The 17,710-nt window shown below is 36.9% G+C and overlaps 5 protein-coding genes across 7 annotated transcripts; 3 read left to right on the top strand and 2 right to left on the bottom strand.

The window, feature by feature from the left end:
* The first annotated feature begins 785 nt into the window (after positions 1-785).
* Positions 786-4,393, top strand: LOC9321771 (serine carboxypeptidase-like 21). Its single transcript, XM_021032924.1, has 13 exons — positions 786-1,017; positions 1,144-1,289; positions 1,781-1,851; positions 1,935-2,057; positions 2,143-2,249; positions 2,410-2,455; positions 2,798-2,899; positions 2,988-3,317; positions 3,540-3,605; positions 3,721-3,842; positions 3,929-4,042; positions 4,120-4,165; positions 4,256-4,393. The coding sequence occupies exons 1-13, from the start codon at positions 878-880 to the stop codon at positions 4,337-4,339; spliced, it is 1,497 nt and encodes a 498-aa protein (XP_020888583.1). The 5' UTR covers positions 786-877; the 3' UTR covers positions 4,340-4,393.
* A 543-nt stretch (positions 4,394-4,936) lies between these two features.
* On the top strand, positions 4,937-7,597 carry LOC9319672 (poly(A)-specific ribonuclease PARN-like). Its single transcript, XM_021032302.1, is given in 9 exon segments — positions 4,937-5,328; positions 5,414-5,544; positions 5,616-5,807; positions 5,904-6,016; positions 6,114-6,230; positions 6,330-6,444; positions 6,534-6,746; positions 6,872-7,120; positions 7,123-7,597. Coding segments are annotated over 9 exon segments (1,863 nt in total). The 5' UTR covers positions 4,937-4,993; the 3' UTR covers positions 7,521-7,597.
* A 104-nt stretch (positions 7,598-7,701) lies between these two features.
* Positions 7,702-9,531, top strand: LOC110230213 (uncharacterized CRM domain-containing protein At3g25440, chloroplastic). Of its 3 annotated transcripts, none has more exons than XM_021032304.1 (3): positions 7,702-7,923; positions 8,049-8,349; positions 8,425-9,531. In XM_021032304.1, the coding sequence occupies exons 1-3, from the start codon at positions 7,787-7,789 to the stop codon at positions 9,307-9,309; spliced, it is 1,323 nt and encodes a 440-aa protein (XP_020887963.1). In that variant the 5' UTR covers positions 7,702-7,786; the 3' UTR covers positions 9,310-9,531. The 3 variants fall into 3 exon arrangements, with proteins under 3 accessions (XP_020887963.1, XP_020887964.1, XP_020887965.1); XM_021032305.1 differs by having other exon boundaries at positions 7,704-7,923; positions 8,052-8,349; XM_021032306.1 differs by having other exon boundaries at positions 7,746-7,923; positions 8,074-8,349.
* A 233-nt stretch (positions 9,532-9,764) lies between these two features.
* LOC9319673 (putative F-box protein At3g25460) lies at positions 9,765-11,868 on the bottom strand. Its single transcript, XM_002885659.2, has one exon. The coding sequence runs from the start codon at positions 11,866-11,868 to the stop codon at positions 10,717-10,719; it is 1,152 nt and encodes a 383-aa protein (XP_002885705.1). The 3' UTR covers positions 9,765-10,716.
* A 3,635-nt stretch (positions 11,869-15,503) lies between these two features.
* Positions 15,504-16,904, bottom strand: LOC9321772 (putative F-box protein At3g25460). Its single transcript, XM_021033257.1, is given in 3 exon segments — positions 15,504-16,734; positions 16,736-16,803; positions 16,806-16,904. Coding segments are annotated over 3 exon segments (1,338 nt in total). The 5' UTR covers positions 16,861-16,904; the 3' UTR covers positions 15,504-15,519.
* Positions 16,905-17,710: the final 806 nt, after the last annotated feature.

Below are 17,710 nucleotides of genomic sequence, written 5' to 3' on the forward strand. Positions count from 1 at the left end.
GTGATTCCGCAATTTTTTTGGCGTTAAATTTTTGGCGGAAAAATTTTTGGCGGGAAAAATTTACAAGGTATTTTAAAGGTTTTTTACAGGGTGTTTATAAGGTTTTACAATGTATTTTAAAAGGTTTTACAACGTATTTATAAGGTATCTATAAGATATTATAAGATTTTACAAGCTATTTTATAAGGTTTTACAAGTTATAAGGTTTTACAAGTTTTTTATAAGGTTTTACAAGTTATAAATACCTTATAAAACCTTATAAGTACCTTGTAAAACCTTTTAAAATACATTGTAAAACCTTACAAAACACTTGTAAATACTCTGTAAAAACCTTTAAAATACCTTGTAAATTTTTCCCGCCAAAAAAATTGCGGAATCACTTTTCCCGCAAAAAAAAATTTTTGGCGGGAAAATATATTGGCGGAAAAATTTTACAAGGTATTTTAAAGGTTTTTACAAGTATTTTGGCGGGAAAATTGCGGAATCACTTTTCCGGCCAAAAAATATTTTGTATTTTGTGGACCTAATTTTGTTTCAAATAAGGGTAAAATGGTCATTAAAAATTAAAAGAGGACAAATTTAAAAATGGACTCTCAAAGGGGGCATTTTTGAAAATGGATATTGAAAAAGGGGCATTTTTAACAATTTCTCTTGATTTTTATAGTTGTTTTTCATATTTTACCTAATATTGTATATCTTATTCCAAAAAAAAATTATTGCTATTCTTTTTTTTTTTGGTTTAAAATTATTGCTATTCACCACACAAATATCAATAGTTTACCAAGATTTGTTCCCATATCCAGTGGTGTTATACAATACACAATTCTTACAATATTTAGAACTCTGTTGTAATTGTTAGTCTACATTTTTCATCAAAATGGGTTGGTTAGTGGAAGCTATCGTTGCTTCGATATTGTTGTCTTTGTGTTTTGCAATAACAGAGTCAGCTCCAAAATCTGCTCTCATTACCGAACTTCCTGGTTTCAACGGAACGTTTCCATCTAAACACTATGCCGGGTAAAATTTAATCAATGTTCTTATTACATTTTTATACAATTATCATCTATCATAAAGTGTTATTATAGATTTTCTTCAAAATAATTTTTAGTCTCTTTTTTTATGAAATTTGGTGTGTGATCTAAGGTATGTGGCAATAGATAAACATCGTAACAAGAATTTATGGTATTACTTTGTGGAGTCTGAGAGAAATGCTTCAGTAGATCCAGTTGTGCTTTGGCTTAATGGTGGTCCAGGTTGCTCTAGCATGGATGGATTTGTCTACGAGCACGGTAAGCTTTATATAGCTTTTCTTGTGTCGAAAAAAAGATTCATAACTCAAAATCGGGTCTCATCCAATGCTCTTTCATGTTGGTAATTGTAAATGTTCTAATGGAAAATATTTGGTTTCTTACCGACTACAAGATTTAGGCTTGAATGGTAGCAGATTTTATATGGGCTTTTACTTTTTGTTTTCAAAAACTCACTAAATCATCCAATCAAGATTTTGGAACATTAGTGCTTCTAAAAACTAGGAAACCAATTTTTCTACATTTGATTATTTTATTAGAAATTTTAGAAACTAGTTCACTTGTTTTATTATTATGAAAACTAAAAACTAAAATCTAAGAAACCCAAAAACTAGAATCTCATACTCTACAAAACTCGTTACCCATTCATGTCTAGTAGTTTTTTTTTTTTGGATAAAAGTGTAGTACTTTAGTTTCGATCCCATATATAAGCAAATATCATCTAACTATGATATTGTTCAATACTATTGCAGGTCCATTCAATTTCGAACCAAAAAAGAGAAACTCACATCTTCTGCATCTCAATCCTTATAGTTGGTCCAAGGTGGAAAAGAAAAACAACATTGATTTTTAAACATTTCCTACAAAAGCAATTACTCTAATTTTTCAAGAATATGTTTTTGTTAGGTGTCCAACATCATATACCTTGACTCTCCAGTTGGTGTGGGATTCTCTTACTCAAACGACAACGCCGATTATACAACTAATGATACGAAAACCGCGTTTGATTCTCACAGATTCCTTCTTGAGGTGAAATAAGAATGTAGTAGATTTTTAAAAAAGCTTTCATTGTGTTGTGTGTGATTCAAGACACTAACTATTACATCCACATCAGTGGTTTAAAATGTTTCCGGAGTTTCGGTCAAATCCGTTCTTTATATCAGGAGAATCATATGCTGGTATCTATGTGCCAACTCTTGCGGCCCAGGTTGTCAAAGGTCAGCAACTCAGCATTATCTCTCTCAACATCATCTTTAGCTCCTTTTCATATATTAGCCGAATTAGAAAATAATGTTATCTCCATTTTTTCTCATCATTTTTTTGTTATATATGTTGTAGGAAATAAAGAAGCAATGAGAACAAACAAAAGAAACAAAACAAGCAAGAAAAATAAGAATGTGACGACAAAGCCGCTTATCAACTTCAAGGTACGAGTAATGTTTGAGGATATGTTTCAGATTCAAACTTCCTTTTTTTTTTTTGACATCTTTGGATCGACAAGGCCCGATCCATAGCCAATCCCTACTACGCGGGGTAACGCGACTTACTGGAGTCGAACTCCGGTGGAGAAGGCGGAGTTAAGTGGACTTAACCACTTGACTAAAGGCACATCCTCAGATTCAAACTTCCTTATAGTCTTAGTGTTAAAGAAATATCATTTATATTAAGGGTACTAATGTAGTTACCTAATTGCATCTTTGTATATGTGAGAGAAAGAGAAACCTTATTCCTATATTTGAATCTTAAAATTGGACCTATATGTTGTATAGGGATACTTGGTGGGTAATGGAGTTACTGATGAGGTGTTTGATGGTAATGCTCTTGTTCCCTTCACACATGGGATGGGACTCATCTCTGATGAACTCTATGAGGTTTGATTTCGTTGGTTAACTTTTCATATATAATTCTTGCTTTATTCCTTAATATTTATTTTTTCTAATGTGTAACAAAATATGGCAGGAAACTAAATTAGTGTGCAATGGAACATACTATACCGGCGGCCACTCAGGTGTAAGTAAAGAATGTGCTGACAAGCTTAAAAAAGTGTCAGATACTGTGAGCTTATTGAACTTATATAACATTCTAGAACCGTGCTACCACGGAACATCTCTATCCGCCCTAGATATTGAGTTTCTGCCTAAGAGTCTCCTTACTCTAGGCAAAACAGAAAAGCCAATGGCAGTGAGAAAGAGAATGTTTGGTCGTGCATGGCCTCTAGGGGCCGTTGTGCGTCCAGGCATTGTACCTAGTTGGTCTCAACTCCTCGAGGGCTCTGGTGTTCCTTGCATTGTAAGTAGTAAACCGCATTATGCATCTTTTCTCTTATAGTTTCTGCTTATCGACTTATCGTGATTATATACCACTTTGAAAAAGTACTTATCAAGATTATCACTTATTTAATTACACACAAATTTACATATCTACATTTGGATACATTGTATTAGGATCATATATATAAATAAATAGTTAAAAAAAAAGTTGTAAGAAACTGAAAACTTGTAATGGACGCAGGACGATACAGTTGCGACCAAATGGCTAAACGATCCAGCTGTACGGAAAGCGGTTCATGCTAAAGAGGTCTCTACTCTCTCTACCCATTTCATCATATTTTTCTCTGTTTAACTGTTTTTGTAATAAGTTGATAATGGACAACCTTTTGAGATCTTGGACTTTTTTATCGAAACGTTGATAGGAAACCGCGATTGGAAATTGGAAGTTATGCTCAAGCCAACTCGAATATAGGCACGACACTGGTAGCATGATCGAATACCATAGAAACCTCACTCTTAGTGGCTTTCGAGCTCTCGTTTTCAGGTGCATATATAGACATACATCAAAGGGTAACTAAATGTAAAACCAATGAAAACATAAAAGATAATATAAGTTTTAACTTTTTGCAGCGGAGATCACGATATGTGTGTACCATATACTGGTTCTGAAGCATGGACTAAGGCAATGGGATACAAAGTGGTTGATGAGTGGAGACCATGGATTTCAAATAACCAAGCCGCCGGGTAATTTTTTATATATATAACTATAATTTCTATCAAATTTTTTTCCAACTCATAGTTTCTGCAATTTGGTATCGTAGGTTTACACAAGGGTATGCCAATAATCTCACATTTCTAACCATTAAGGTACAAAATCACCCATTTTTCTTCATATTCCACAAATGAAAACGATGTGTTGTTTGTGTTTTATGTAATGTTTGAATGTTTTGCTTACAGGGTGCAGGACATACCGTTCCAGAATACAAACCACGTGAATCTTTGGACTTCTATAGTCGTTTTCTAGCAGGAGAAAAGATATAGATTTCTCAAGTTTCATCTTTACTTAACAAAAATATCTATAACAATAAAATTCAAGTTTTTCCTTAATAAAACCTTCAAATTTTGTAATGTAATTTATAAAAATGTGAAGGATTTTTGTTCGTATAGCTAAAATTTTTTTTTTATTCAAAATAAAATCATATGATGTTCTATAGTATTTCATGGTAAATTTAAATTAAACAATTTAAGATGTATTTAACTTTAATTTAAACGTGAAAGCGTTTTGGTTTATTGGTTGACCAATAGTGCTTTTACACCAAAAAAAATTTAGGGTTCGAATCCCAGATATTGCGATTAATTAACAAATTTACAGATTAAAGGAAGCAAATGTATATAAAATCTTCAGCGATCTACAATTAGAGCCGTTCGCCGTGATTCTATGCAAAGAGAGAAAATTCGTCATGTCGTAGATCATTGAAAGTGTCCTTCAAAAACATAGAGAAAGAAGTATATTTTGTTAAAGATTAGAAAAAAAAAACCTATAATCGAAATCGAAATCGAAATAGTACAAAACTATAACCCTAAAAATTAGAAAACCAAAAAGTTAAACTAGAGCCGAACCGCAACCGAACCGATATGTAGATATAAACCACTAGATTTATTGAAATCGTCTTCCTCCTCCTCACCATTCCGGTGATGCTCAAAATGCAAAGACGCTTCCTTTCGTCAATCTCCGCCACCGCCGGCAATACTAAAACCCTAAATCAAGGAAGATGGAGTGTGAAGCAAGTGAAAAAATCAAACTTTCATGTAACCCTCGACGAGATTCGAACTTCCATCGATTCATCAGACTTCATAGCTCTCTCACTACAAAACACCGGCTCATACGCCGCCGCGTGGCACCGTGTCTCCGCCATTGATACGCCGCAAACCAGCTACTTGAAAGCTAAATACGCCGCCGAACGTTACCAGATTCTCCAGTTCGCTCTCTGCCCTTTCTCTCTTCACGGCTCTAAACTCACTGTTCACCCGTATGACTCTTAAATCTCTCTCCTTTATTCTCAAGTTTCTTCCTTTTTGCCAATTTGATTAATTAGGGTTTATGGGTTTTTGTAGATATAACTTCCATTTGTTTCCTCGTGATGAATTGAAGTGTGGGATGCCTTCTTATAGCTTCTCTTGTCAAGCTTCTCGTTTAACAGCTATGGCTAGAGAAGGATTTGATTTCAACACTTGTATCTATGAAGGTTTATTATTGCTGCTCTATCTCCATTTGTTTCTTTGAGGAGTGTGGTCTCTTAATTGAATCATATTACAGGAATTTCATACTTATCTAGAGCACAAGAGTCTGCGTCGAAGTTTCTCTCCGGGAATCCGATTTTAGCTGATCATATCACTGTATCTTCTTCTCCAGCTACTGTAGCTGATACCGTCTTTGTTGGGAGGATTAGGTCACGTGTCAAGAATTGGAGACAATCTTGTATAGACTCGGGTTCAAAGACAGGAGATGGTGTAATAGCGAGTGTTAGACAATTTCATATGAATCTCATTTGCTTTAAGATTTCCATTTTTTTTTAACATAATGGATCTGTTTGTTTAATTTCAGATGATTTGGTGAGTTCTTTGAGAAGGCTGGTGTTGGGGAGTGAGCAGTATGGTTCAAGGCTGTGTTTGACTATTGATGTTTGCAGTGAGCGTCAAGTGCAACTTATCCTAGAGGTAGATGAGCTTAGTTGATACTTGGGATGATAAATGCAGTCTGCGTATCGATGGTTAGTTTGATAAAATTCATGTGCTTCTATATTTGTGACCACAGATGTTGACTGAGTTCTCCGATGATGTTGTCCCTCTACTCGTCGCTTCTAAGAGCAGAGGAACACAAGCAGTTCGTACGGTCTTTATGAGTTCGAAGGAGGACAAGGATCTTTTTAAGGTTGGGAAATTATTTTGGATATTCCTTAGCTAGAAATGACCGATAATGATGGGGAAGACCTCTTTAATAAAATTCATCTGAATTTATGTTCTTGGACAGAGAGAGCTTCAAGATCTTGAAAAAGAAGAAAACAGGCGCGTTCGTGGCTTTCGGGAAGTGGTCGATTTGATTTCTTCTTCACAGAAACCTGTCGTTTCCCAGAATTATCTTAGCGGTAATCTCAATTTTCTCCTCAGTTTGCACACAAATTAGATTTTCCCCTCTTGCTCCATTGATGATAATCGTATGCTTAACTTGTTGTAGACTTTACTTCCATTCATGCCAAATTCCTGGGTCCTCTACCTTCAAATTTGGATGACTTCAGCAGTTCACTGAGCTCAGCATTTCCCAATGTTGTGGATCTGAGTCAGTTCATGAAAGAAATTAGTCCTTTAAGTAATATAAGCAATCTACCTGCAGCTATGTCCTCCTTGAATCGTTTCTTTGTACCTGTGGATGTGGAAGTGGCTAATCAAGGTAGAGTTCTCTTCAATGATGTTGGTTTCTGCTTTATGCTCTCTTGTAAATATTTAAAACACGCGAGTTAGGCTATTTTGGTGAATGGATAATGACTTTTATTGGCTTCTCTTATTACTTATTAGGCTGTCCGGTCAAATTAAACGAGGGCCATCAGAGTCACGGGCAGAATGCTGTGATGATATCTCAGCTCTTTGCAAAACTATGTACCATACAGAAATCAGATCAATCGACTGTCCAATCAAATGAAGATTTCCAAGCTTTGGCTTCTGATGAACATGCAAATTCTGTCACCTCTTGCTCTAAAAACGCTGGCGATGAAAATGTTAAAGTCTGGTCAAAGAACAGCCGGAGAGTAAGCTCAGAGAACTTGGTGTCATCTGGGGGTTAGCAAAAAAGATGACAGCTGCAAAACTGAAGAATGTCTTACAAAAGTCACACCCCGTGTTTGCGCAAGAGTTTGATGTTAAATACTTAGACCGGAGCTGTGCTATTGTGGTATTTTGGGAGTCAGGTCCTTCAGAAACTTTCCTCAGTGTGGTTAACAATGAAGAGCAACTTGATGGTTCCTTAAGAGAGATGGTTGCACAAGGGCTAAGAGCTTCAGGTTACGAGACATACAAGAGAGCATGTAGATTAGGCTTCTGGGAGGCGGACTTGGCGGATTCTTTAGACAAAGCATTGGAATCTTCAGATACCGATCCTGATTCCGACACCAAACCATCAGAGATTGATTGGTCAAACGAACTAGCTATTAATTTTGATGAGCTTTGAATAGTTCTGGTTCATTACAGAACCAATGTATACCCCAAATTGAGAACGTTAATGCATTTTTGTTCTTCCATGAGTTATTTGTCTAAGATCAAAAGTTACTGTAGCTTTATTGGATACAAAATTGAACCAAACCGTGACCCAACAAAAAAGTGAACCAAACCGAAATATTGGTTTAGGCCGAGGCTAAACCCGGTTTATGAACCTGTAATTGTTGCGTCTCTCTCCAAGAGACCGAGGAGGCAGTTAAACACCGTCGGTGAGAAGAAATGGGGTTTCTGACGGCGGCGATTAGGGTTTCGACATCAGCCTCAATGATTCTACGCCGTAAATCTCGGAAACTAGGGTTCTTAGCCTCCTCTTCGCCGCTCTTTTCCAGTTTGAATTCCAAGAATCGCCCTATCAGGTACTACTAATTTTCCATCAAAAGCATTCGAGCTCGAGCTTTGTGATTTCGGAGAATTCAGATTGTTGATTTGATTCCTTATAAGAGATTGAGATTATTTGCACAGAGATTAACCTATAATGTAGTAGCTCTGGTAATATTGTGTGCAAGGTTTTGCTTAAGGAGTCTCTTAATGGACCAATGTGGAACGTTAGCTTCTTAAGATCATCTTGGTTTCATTCGAATTCAGTTCCTGAGACCGGTGATTGCTTGAGTAAATCTGAGAACAGTTCGAGTCAAGATGGAGGCAGTTCTACTAAATTGAAGAGGAAGAAGCTCAAAGGTAAGCGGGCGGTTGTGCGATGGCTAAAGTTTTTCCGGTGGAAGAAAAAGAAAGAGTTTGAAAGAATGACTGCTGAAGAAAAGATACTTAACAAACTAACAAAGGTTAGCTACTGATTTAGACCAACAAATGTGTGTTGTTATCTCTTATATTCGTGTTTATATCGGTTACTTTCGCAGGCTCGGAAGAAAGAGGAGCGTCTTATGGAGACGATGAAGAAGCTGGAACCTTCAGAGTCAGCGGAAACGACACATGACCCTGAGATTTTGACACCAGAAGAGCATTTTTATTATCTGAAAATGGGTTTGAAGTGCAAGAATTACGTTCCGGTTGGGAGACGCGGGATATACCAAGGAGTGATTCTGAACATGCATCTTCACTGGAAGAAGCATCAGACGCTACAGGTTGTTATCAAAACGTTTACACCTGATGAAGTGAATGAGATTGCTGTTGAGTTAGCGAGGTTGACTGGAGGGATTGTGCTTGATGTACATGAAGGAAATACGATAATTATGTATAGAGGGAAGAACTATGTTCAACCTCCGACTGAAATCATGTCGCCGAGGATTACTCTTCCAAGGAAAAAGGCTTTGGATAAGTCTAAATGTAGGGATGCGCTTCGTGCGGTTAGAAAGTATATTCCGAGGCTTGAACAAGAGCTCCAGTTACTTCAAGCGCAAGCTGAAACGAAACGAGAATATCTGAATGTGAAGGTTGATGATATTCAAGAAAGGTCAGACGAGTTGAAGAAGATTATAGAAAGAAGCGAAGAGTGTTTGGAGGATGAGGAAGAAGAAGAAGATGCAGGATCAGAACTAGCAACGGATTCAGATCTTTCGGATATTTTTGAGACTGATTCGGAATTAGAAGACGAGAAAACAGTGCGACCGCTTTTTCTTGAAGAGTTTGAGAAATTCCCAGCGATAAACAACAACAGAGAAGACGAAGACTTTGGGAAGGCTAAATCAGAAGGTGAGGAGAATGATGATAAGTCACCAAACTTTGATGAAGTAGATAAGATGTTTCTTCGGGCTGCTTCGCTTTTAAAGAAGAAAAGACGATGAATATCAGAGATTCCATCATCTGTACTCATCTCACATTTGGTACAAGTGATGGTGTCATGTGTTTAACAAAGTCGCAAGTATATCTCCTTTCGTCACATGCTCAAAGCTTTAATTCTGTGATACCAAATTGATAATATGTGGTTAGGAGAAATCTGCTTTGCTTCAACTTCAAAATTTTGGTGTGAACACAAAAGCTCCAAAGCAAGTTTATGTTTCTCGTCATTTCGTTGAAAATCATGCCAAAACCAGCGGTTCAACCAATTTTAGACAAAACCTCATAGTCAATAAATTCTAGGAAAATTACAAAATTTGTTTTATCATTGATTCTACCTATCTGAATCAAGTCGAATTCGTTTTTGGCCAAATGCTTTTTCGATCCGGAAGTTCTAGCAAAGAGAATAAGATCACACTACTGATTAAGTAATTAGGAGTTAAAGATTGAACTAGGAGTTTAATGGAGCAAACTTCAAAAGAAGTTACTCCTCCAAAAATAGGTGTATGCCGTTTGAAGTGGAGAGCACACGGTATTCTTTAGTAAAAGGCGAAAGAATAGTTCGCTTTGTGCTCACCACACAGCTCCATGAGTTGATAGTAGAAGTACCAGATGCTTTATATATATGAATCCTTTGACATTTAGTTTCAGTTTTGTTCGATGTGGGACAAAATTTGTTTTCTCTTTGACTGGGCTAAACCATCTCAAGTACAGGGCCGATTGGCCCGTTCCGTGACCAATGTGTTCATTTTCTGATCATCTTTTTTTTTTCTTTCTTTCTTTTTTAGCAATTCGTTTTAGAATTACTGTTTCATTTTGGCTCAAACTTAATTTGATCAGCTCTATTTCTAAAAGTGAGTAAAATCAAGAACGTAGAGAAGGAATTATATTGGGATGTGACACCGTAGACTCCACTGAAAGTCCATAAAAAACAATGTTGGTAGCTTTACCGTTCGATTTTCTGAAAGTTCTTGCAGAGCTGTTATATGTATGAATGTCCTCTCCATGAAGTTAGATGAAGTTTGCTAGAGGAGAATTTGGCTATCACCCGGGCTACAGAAATTCAAAGGTTACTCACTTGTGTTTCACCGATGATATTATGGTATTTGTTAGTGTTATGCGTTTTCAATTTGCCGATGGGAAACATAGATCTATTGAGGGTATTATTTAAGGTGTTTGATCAGTTTGCTAAGGGCTCTAGTTTAAAAATTAGCTTGGAAAAACACAACGGATGTACGTCATCACATGAATCTCCCCTGCTACTAGAACAACGATTGTATCGAGTTTTCCATTAAGCTACAAGAAATGCGTTGACTTTAATTTATCAGAATCATAGAACTGATCCGTTAGGCTAAGTTCACCCTTAACCTCTATAGATGGACCAATGTTGTCGTGAAGTCCACGTAGATTTACACTCATTGAAATAAATGTATATCCCTAAACAACGATTGTATCGAGTTTTCCATTTGCTGGATTTGAGTCAAGCTTGGAACGTAATTCAACAAAAATGGTTTGAATTCGTCTCCAAAATCCACTTCCCTAACTTTGTTGTCCTTTCCAACGATGTATACAATACTTTGGCTTTTGTATCCATTATTTTGAGTATACACGAGGACTTTCTTCTCCTCATCGACCAAGAATTTTATGTCAAATTTGGGCTCAGGCGTCAAATCCACCGCTAAGACCTTGATCCACGACAACACTTTGGTCTCACCAATCTTATTTGTCACCCATATCTCTGTCTTCGACGTAAATGTACGTTGTAATAACACAGAAAGTTTCTCTTCTCTAACAACAGATAGAGACTCGTTTTGATAACCATGATATGGATGCGGATAAGGTAGACATAGACGTTCAAATCTTTCTGTTGTATAATCAAAACTGATTAAGAATAGGCCGAGTTGTTTCTCTTTTTCATTTGTAGCAAACCAGTAAGTCTTTCCTTTCAAAGACACGTTCCGAATGTACATATCGGTGCAGTCCACATTGACATCAAGGATCCTCCTCCATGAATTCGAGTTAATCTCATAAATTTCGAATTCTGGGTCTTGGTGACCATAAAACCTGCGGCTCAATATTTTGTAGCTCTTATTGCCAGATTTGTTGTCTTGGTAAGAACCAAGAGCATAGGTACAGATGTAGCAAAGCTTTCTGTGTTGGATCCACTTGGTTAGACCGGTACACGGGTTCCATACCACGAGCCTAGTACCTTCCACTTCGTTGTTGTCACAGACGCATAACAATAACAATAAGCCAGAAGTGTGGCAGAGTAGAGAGTTCCTGAACTGATCTAAACTATAATGAGGGTCGATTAGGTTAAGTTCACCAGTGACCTCTATAGGTGAAACTCTGTGTAGATTGATGTTCATCGAAGAAAACCCAAACTCATTCCACATGAGAATCAGAGATTGTCTTGGGGCTTTGTGGAAGTGTTTTCTTGTGAATCTCTTATCGTTTTTTAAAAGGTTCCATCGTTTGCAAGTAGATCGTAATCGTTTCAAAGATGTAGCCGGAACGCGGCAGAGTATCTCCTCTAACAAATCCTTTGGAAGTTCTGGCATCATCATTGTTATCTCCGAAGGAAGAAACTGCCGGTGGTGGCTTTGATGTTGTTTAGGGTTTTATGTTTGCTTTATTGTTGTTTAGAGTTTTTTTTGTTTTCGTTATGCGCACTCTTAATATATAGAGACGAATAAATAAAGTTTAGAGAAACTGACTAAAATACCTTAATTTATAATATTGTTCAAATGTAATACCCAAATTTTTTTGTAAAATTGTTTTATTTCTCGGGAAATTTAAATTTATAAAGATAACGCCGATGAACCGTTTTACACTTCAAAACATTTGTGATTCCGCTATTTTATATCATTCAAAATATTCATAAGTTTTCACGTTTTTGAGTTTATGAAAAATGACTCTACTTTATAATACAAACTTGTTTAAAAATAAATAGAAAAATAAAACGTCATTAATCTATTGACGGATTCAGATCTTTCGGATATTTTTGAGACTGGTTTGGAATCAAAATATGAGAAGGCAGAGCGGATTTTTTCTGGCGGGAAAACGTGAAATTATGTTTTTGGCGGGAAAACCGGAAATCATGTTTTTGGCGGGAGAACCGAAAATCACGTTTTTGACGGGAAAACGTGAAATTACGGTTTTGGCGGGAAAACATGAAATTACGTTTTTGGCGGGAAAACCAGAAACCATATTTTTGGCGGGAAAACCGGAAATTACGTTTTTTGCGGGAAAACGTGAAATTACGTTTTTGGCGGGAAAACGTGAAATTACGTTTTGGCGGGAAAACATGAAATTATGTTTTTGGTGGGAAAACGTGAAATTACGTTTTTGGCGGGAAAACCGGAAACCATATTTTTGGCGGGAAAACCGGAAATCACGTTTTTGGCGGGAAAACGTGTAATTACGTTTTTGGCGGGAAAATCAGAAATCACGTTTTTGGCGGGAAAACATTAGATTACGTTTTTGGCGGGAAAACCGGAAATCATATTTTGGTGGAAAAACCGGAAATAATGTTTTTGGCGGAAAAACGTGATATTACGTTTTTGGAGGAAAAACGTGATATTACGTTTTTGGCGGGAAAATTTGAAATTACGTTTTTGGCGGAAAAACGTGAAATTGCGTTTTTAGCGGGGAAACTTGAAATCACGTTTTTGGCGAGAACCGAAAATCATATTTTGGCGGGAAGACATCAAATAAATAAGTAAAGCATTGATAACAATAATAATATAACATTTCCCTTTTAAGTAATTTTGCCATCTAATCGCACTATAATCGTTTTGTCATTCGAAAAAAATAGGATAACGGATCGTAGCCGAATTACATTACCATTCATAAATTTGATTAATCATACCGCACCCAAACTACATCGCTCCCTCCCTCAAATCGGAGTCATCACGCCTAAATCGGAGTGCCATTCGGACCCGATGACGCGTGTGTAGGTAAGAAATGGTGAGATGCCATGAGTGAAGAAAACAAGATGATTGAGAAAAACAGAACATGGTCTCTCGTGGAGAAACTGGAAAAGAAAAACATGATTAGCGTGAAGTGGATATATCGCATCAAAACTGATGCAAATGGAGTTCCATTCAAGTATAAAGCAAGGTTAGTCACAAGAGGGGTTTCTCAAGAATACGGTGTTCTAATCTTGAGACATTTGCACCCGTCTCAACACATGACACAGTTCGAGCCATTCTTGCTCTAGCGGCACAAATGAAGTGGAAGCTTTATCAAAATGAATGTAAAGTCGGTGTTTCTAAATGGAGAACTCGAAGAAGAGATTTACGTCATACAACCACATGGATTCATCGTAGAAGGTGAAGAAGAAAAAGTTCTAAGGCTACGAAAAGCCTCATATTGCTTAAAGCAAGCCCCTCGGACTTGGTATGGGTGTTTACATGCGTATTATGTTCTCTTATATTCATGTTTCTTCTATCTATTATTTACCGCATGCTAAAATAAATGAGTGTTTTTATCACAATTAAAAAATTGTATGACTCAACCAATTAAGCAATTTGAAAAAGATTGAACTAATAGCTTAATGAACCAAGTCGCCTTGGTCCAGTGGTAAAGGAAGGTAATTCCCGCCACTTGGGTTCGAGTAGCATTAGCCACCGGGGTTCGAGCAATTTAACATGGAATCCCGGGACCCAAAGATTAGTTTTTGGGCCTAAAAAGCCTTTAGGATCACCTGAATTATAAAAAAAAAATAAAAAAAATAACTAATAGCTTAATGGAGAAAACTTCAGAGGAAGTAAATCCTCCAAAAATAGGTGTATGCCGTTTGAAGTGGAGATCACACAGTATTCTTTAGTAAAAGGCTAAAGAATAGTACACTTTGTGCTCACCACACGGCTCCATGAATTTACAACTTAAGCTCTCTATACACACCATTGATCAGCCTCAATCCTTGAGGATTCGTCACCTTAGCTACACAACGGATAAAGCAACAAAGTGTTAAAGATTGAACTATGAGATTAATGGAGCAAACTTCAGAAGAAGTTACTCCTCCAAAAATAGGTGTATGCCGTTAAATGTGGAGAGCACACGGTATTCTTTAGTAAAAGGCGAAAGAATAGTTCGCTTTGCGCTCACCACACGGCTCCATGAAATAACAACAACTTAAGCATGAAATGTTTTTTATAAGTGAATCCTTGGATGTTTAGTTTTAGTTTTGTTCGATGTGGGACAAATTTAGTTAGCTTTAACTATGCCAAATTATCTTAAGTACTGGCCCGTTCAGGGGCGGAGGCACACTATTGGTAGTGGGGTCAGCTGACCCCAACTACTTTCTAAAATTCTATCATATGTCTTAACATTAGATCTAATGAACCCTATTAAAATTATCCCTTGACCCCATTGATCCAATCAAAAAACTAATTTACATACATGAAAACCCAATATTTTTTGACATTGAACTCACGTTCAAACGAAACCCAAAACAATAATACAACTTTTAATGATTTATATGAATTAATAGAGAAATAACAATAAAAAAAATTTGTTGTCTCTTCTTCTTCCTACTGCCTAAGGAAAAAAAACTCCAAATTATGGTCTCTCTAAATCAAAGTAATGCTTTCTTTGCTTTTTTTTTTTTATAAATTTTTTTATACTTTTGTGATATGATTCGTTTGTTTATAAAAGGTATGAATGAATGTAGAATGCAATTGTAGATTTTCTTTTTACAGTTTATAAACGATTTTTTTAATATTTATTTTGACCCCAGTTAAAAACAATCCTGGCTCCGCCACTGGGCCCGTTCCGTTCCCGTGCCTACCATGTTCGTATGTAATACATGAATTCCATGAATATTCATTTTCTGATTTTCTCTTTCTTTTTGGTTCATTTAAAGAAGGAAAATCAAGAACGTGGAGAAGGAAGTATGGTAGCTTTACCGATCGATTTCCCAAAGTTCTTGGGAGGAATGTGATCAGATTCTGATTTCACTACATGAATTAGTCATGTTATGAGATAGAGGCTTCATTCCACAAACCCTAGCAGAAATATTCAAACTTCTTGACTTTGTCACATGTCAACATAACTCCTTTTTATGTAAGGAAACATTGATCATAAAACTTAAACTGTGGTAATTACAAAGCAGGGAATACATGGCACTTTTTAGTGAAATATCTATTTATTAAGTATTCAAAGGACATGACTGAGATAACAGTGAAATAAACAAAAAAAGTTTTTCTTGTAGCTTAATCATCACCTTGCTGGATTTGAGTCAAACTTGGAACATAATTCAACAAAAATGGTTTGAATGCGTCTCCAAAAGCCACTTCCCTAACTTTGTTGTCCTCTCCAACGATGTATACCATAGTTTGGCTTTTGTATCCATTATTTTGAGTATACACGAGGACTTTCTTCTCCACATCGACCAACAATAACATGTCAAATTTGGGCTCAGGCGTCAAATCCACCGCTAAGACCTTGATCCACGACAACACTTTGGTCTCACCAATCTTATTTGTCACCCATATCTCTGTCTACGACGTAAATGTACGTTGTAATAACACGGAAAGTTTCTCTTCTCTAACAACAGATAGATACTCGTTTTGATAACCATGATATGGATGCGGATAAGGTAGACATAGACGTTCAAATCTTTCTGTTGTATGATCAAAACTGATTAAGAATAAGCCGAGTTGTTTCTCTTTTTCATCTGTAGCAAACCAGTAAGTCTTTCCTTTCAAAGACACGTTCCGAATGTACATATCGGTGCAGTCCACATTGACATCAAGGATCCTCCTCCATGAATTCGAGTTAATCTCATAAATTTCGAATTCTGGGTCTTGGTGACCATAAAACCTGCGGCTCAATATTTTGTAGCTCTTATTGCCAGATTTGTTGTCTTGGTAAGAACCAAGAGCATAGGTACAGATGTAGCAAAGCTTTCTGTGTTGGATCCACTTGGTTTGACCGGTACACGGGTTCCACACCACGAGGCTAGTACTTTCCACCTCGTTGTTGTCACAGACGCATAACAATAAGCCATAATAAGTGTGGCAGAAACCAACGTGGGTTGGGCTAGTGGTACTTGAGGGGGTAATCCCAATATGGTGCCCGCAGTTCGATTCCCGTTGGCCACCGAGGTTTTCACCGGGCCCCCTCGGGCCTCCAGGAAACACACTGAGCGTTGGGCTCGGACGGCCCGACAGGGAACCGGCCTCAAGCCTTGGTGCTAGTCGGGCTTCGGTCCGGATACCTGGATTATCAAAAAAAAAAAAATAAGTGTGGCAGAGTAGAGAGGTCCCGAACTGATCTAAACTAGAATGAGGGTCGATTAGGTTAAGTTCACCAGTGACCTCTATAGGTGAAACTCTATGTAGATTGATGCTCATCGAAGAAAACCCAAACTCATTCCACATGAGAATCAGAGATTGTCTTGGGGCTTTATGGAAGTGTTTTTCTTGTGAATCTCTTATCGTTGTATAAAAGGTTCCATCGTTTGCAAGTAGATCGTAATCGTTTCAAAGATGTTCCGGAACGCGGCAGAGTATCTCCTCTAACAAATCCTCTGGAAGTTCTGGCATCATCATTGTTATCTCCGAAGGAAGAAACTGCCGGTGGTGGCTTTGATGTTGTTTAGGGTTTTATGTTTGCTTTATTGTTGTTTAGAGTTTTTTTGTTTTCGTTATGCGCACTCTTAATATATAGAGACGAATAAATAAAGTTTAGAGAAACTGACTAAAATACCTTAATTTATAATATTGTTCAAATGTAATACCCAAATTTTTTGTAAAATTGTTTTATTTCTCGGGAAATTTAAATTTATAAAGATAACGCCGATGAACCGTTTTACACTTCAAAACATTTGTGATTCCGCTATTTTATATCATTCAAAATATTCATAAGTTTTCACGTTTTTGAGTTTATGAAAAATGACTCTACTTTATAATACAAACTTGTTTAAAAATAAATAGAAAAATAAAACGTCATTAATCTATTGACGGATTCAAATCTTTCGGATATTTTTGAGACTGGTTTGGAATCAAAATATGAGAAGGCAGAGCGGATTTTTTTGAAGAGTTGAGAAATTTCATAAAAGACATCATAATAGACGAAGACTTTGGGGATCCCCTCGGACTTGGTATGGGTGTTTACTGTTCTATTATATTCATGTTTCTTCTATCTGTTATTTTTTTTTATATATCCGATCGGCTGATCCGGTCAGCCCTAGGGGAACGCACTGAAGTGCTACCATGTAGACTCGTCGCCAATACCTAGGTGTTGGACTACCACACTGCCTAACCCCAAGTTTGGAATGCTTTCCGACTAATGCCCGGGGGTATCCAGTTAGCCTGATCCCGGGTACCATGTGAATTGCTTGGGCCAAGGCCCAAGTCCAGACTTCCCACACAAATGTGATTTTTGTTTCCAGGATGGATC

Source organism: Arabidopsis lyrata (assembly GCF_000004255.2).
Source record: "Arabidopsis lyrata subsp. lyrata unplaced genomic scaffold ARALYscaffold_3, whole genome shotgun sequence".
Lineage (NCBI taxonomy): Eukaryota > Viridiplantae > Streptophyta > Magnoliopsida > Brassicales > Brassicaceae > Arabidopsis > Arabidopsis lyrata.

Bases quoted from the DNA above. Each gene is read 5' to 3' on its own strand.
- LOC9319673 (XM_002885659.2), bottom strand. From the start codon at position 11,868: ATGATGATGCCAGAACTTCCAAAGGATTTGTTAGAGGAGATACTCTGC.
- LOC9321771 (XM_021032924.1), top strand. From the start codon at position 878: ATGGGTTGGTTAGTGGAAGCTATCGTTGCTTCGATATTGTTGTCTTTG. The intron at 1,018-1,143 runs GTAAAATTTAAT...GTGTGATCTAAG, and splicing joins CCATCTAAACACTATGCCGG to GTATGTGGCAATAGATAAAC. The intron at 4,166-4,255 runs GTACAAAATCAC...TTTTGCTTACAG, and splicing joins TCACATTTCTAACCATTAAG to GGTGCAGGACATACCGTTCC.
- LOC110230213 (XM_021032304.1), top strand. From the start codon at position 7,787: ATGGGGTTTCTGACGGCGGCGATTAGGGTTTCGACATCAGCCTCAATG. The intron at 7,924-8,048 runs GTACTACTAATT...CCTATAATGTAG, and splicing joins TCCAAGAATCGCCCTATCAG to TAGCTCTGGTAATATTGTGT. The intron at 8,350-8,424 runs GTTAGCTACTGA...TTACTTTCGCAG, and splicing joins TACTTAACAAACTAACAAAG to GCTCGGAAGAAAGAGGAGCG.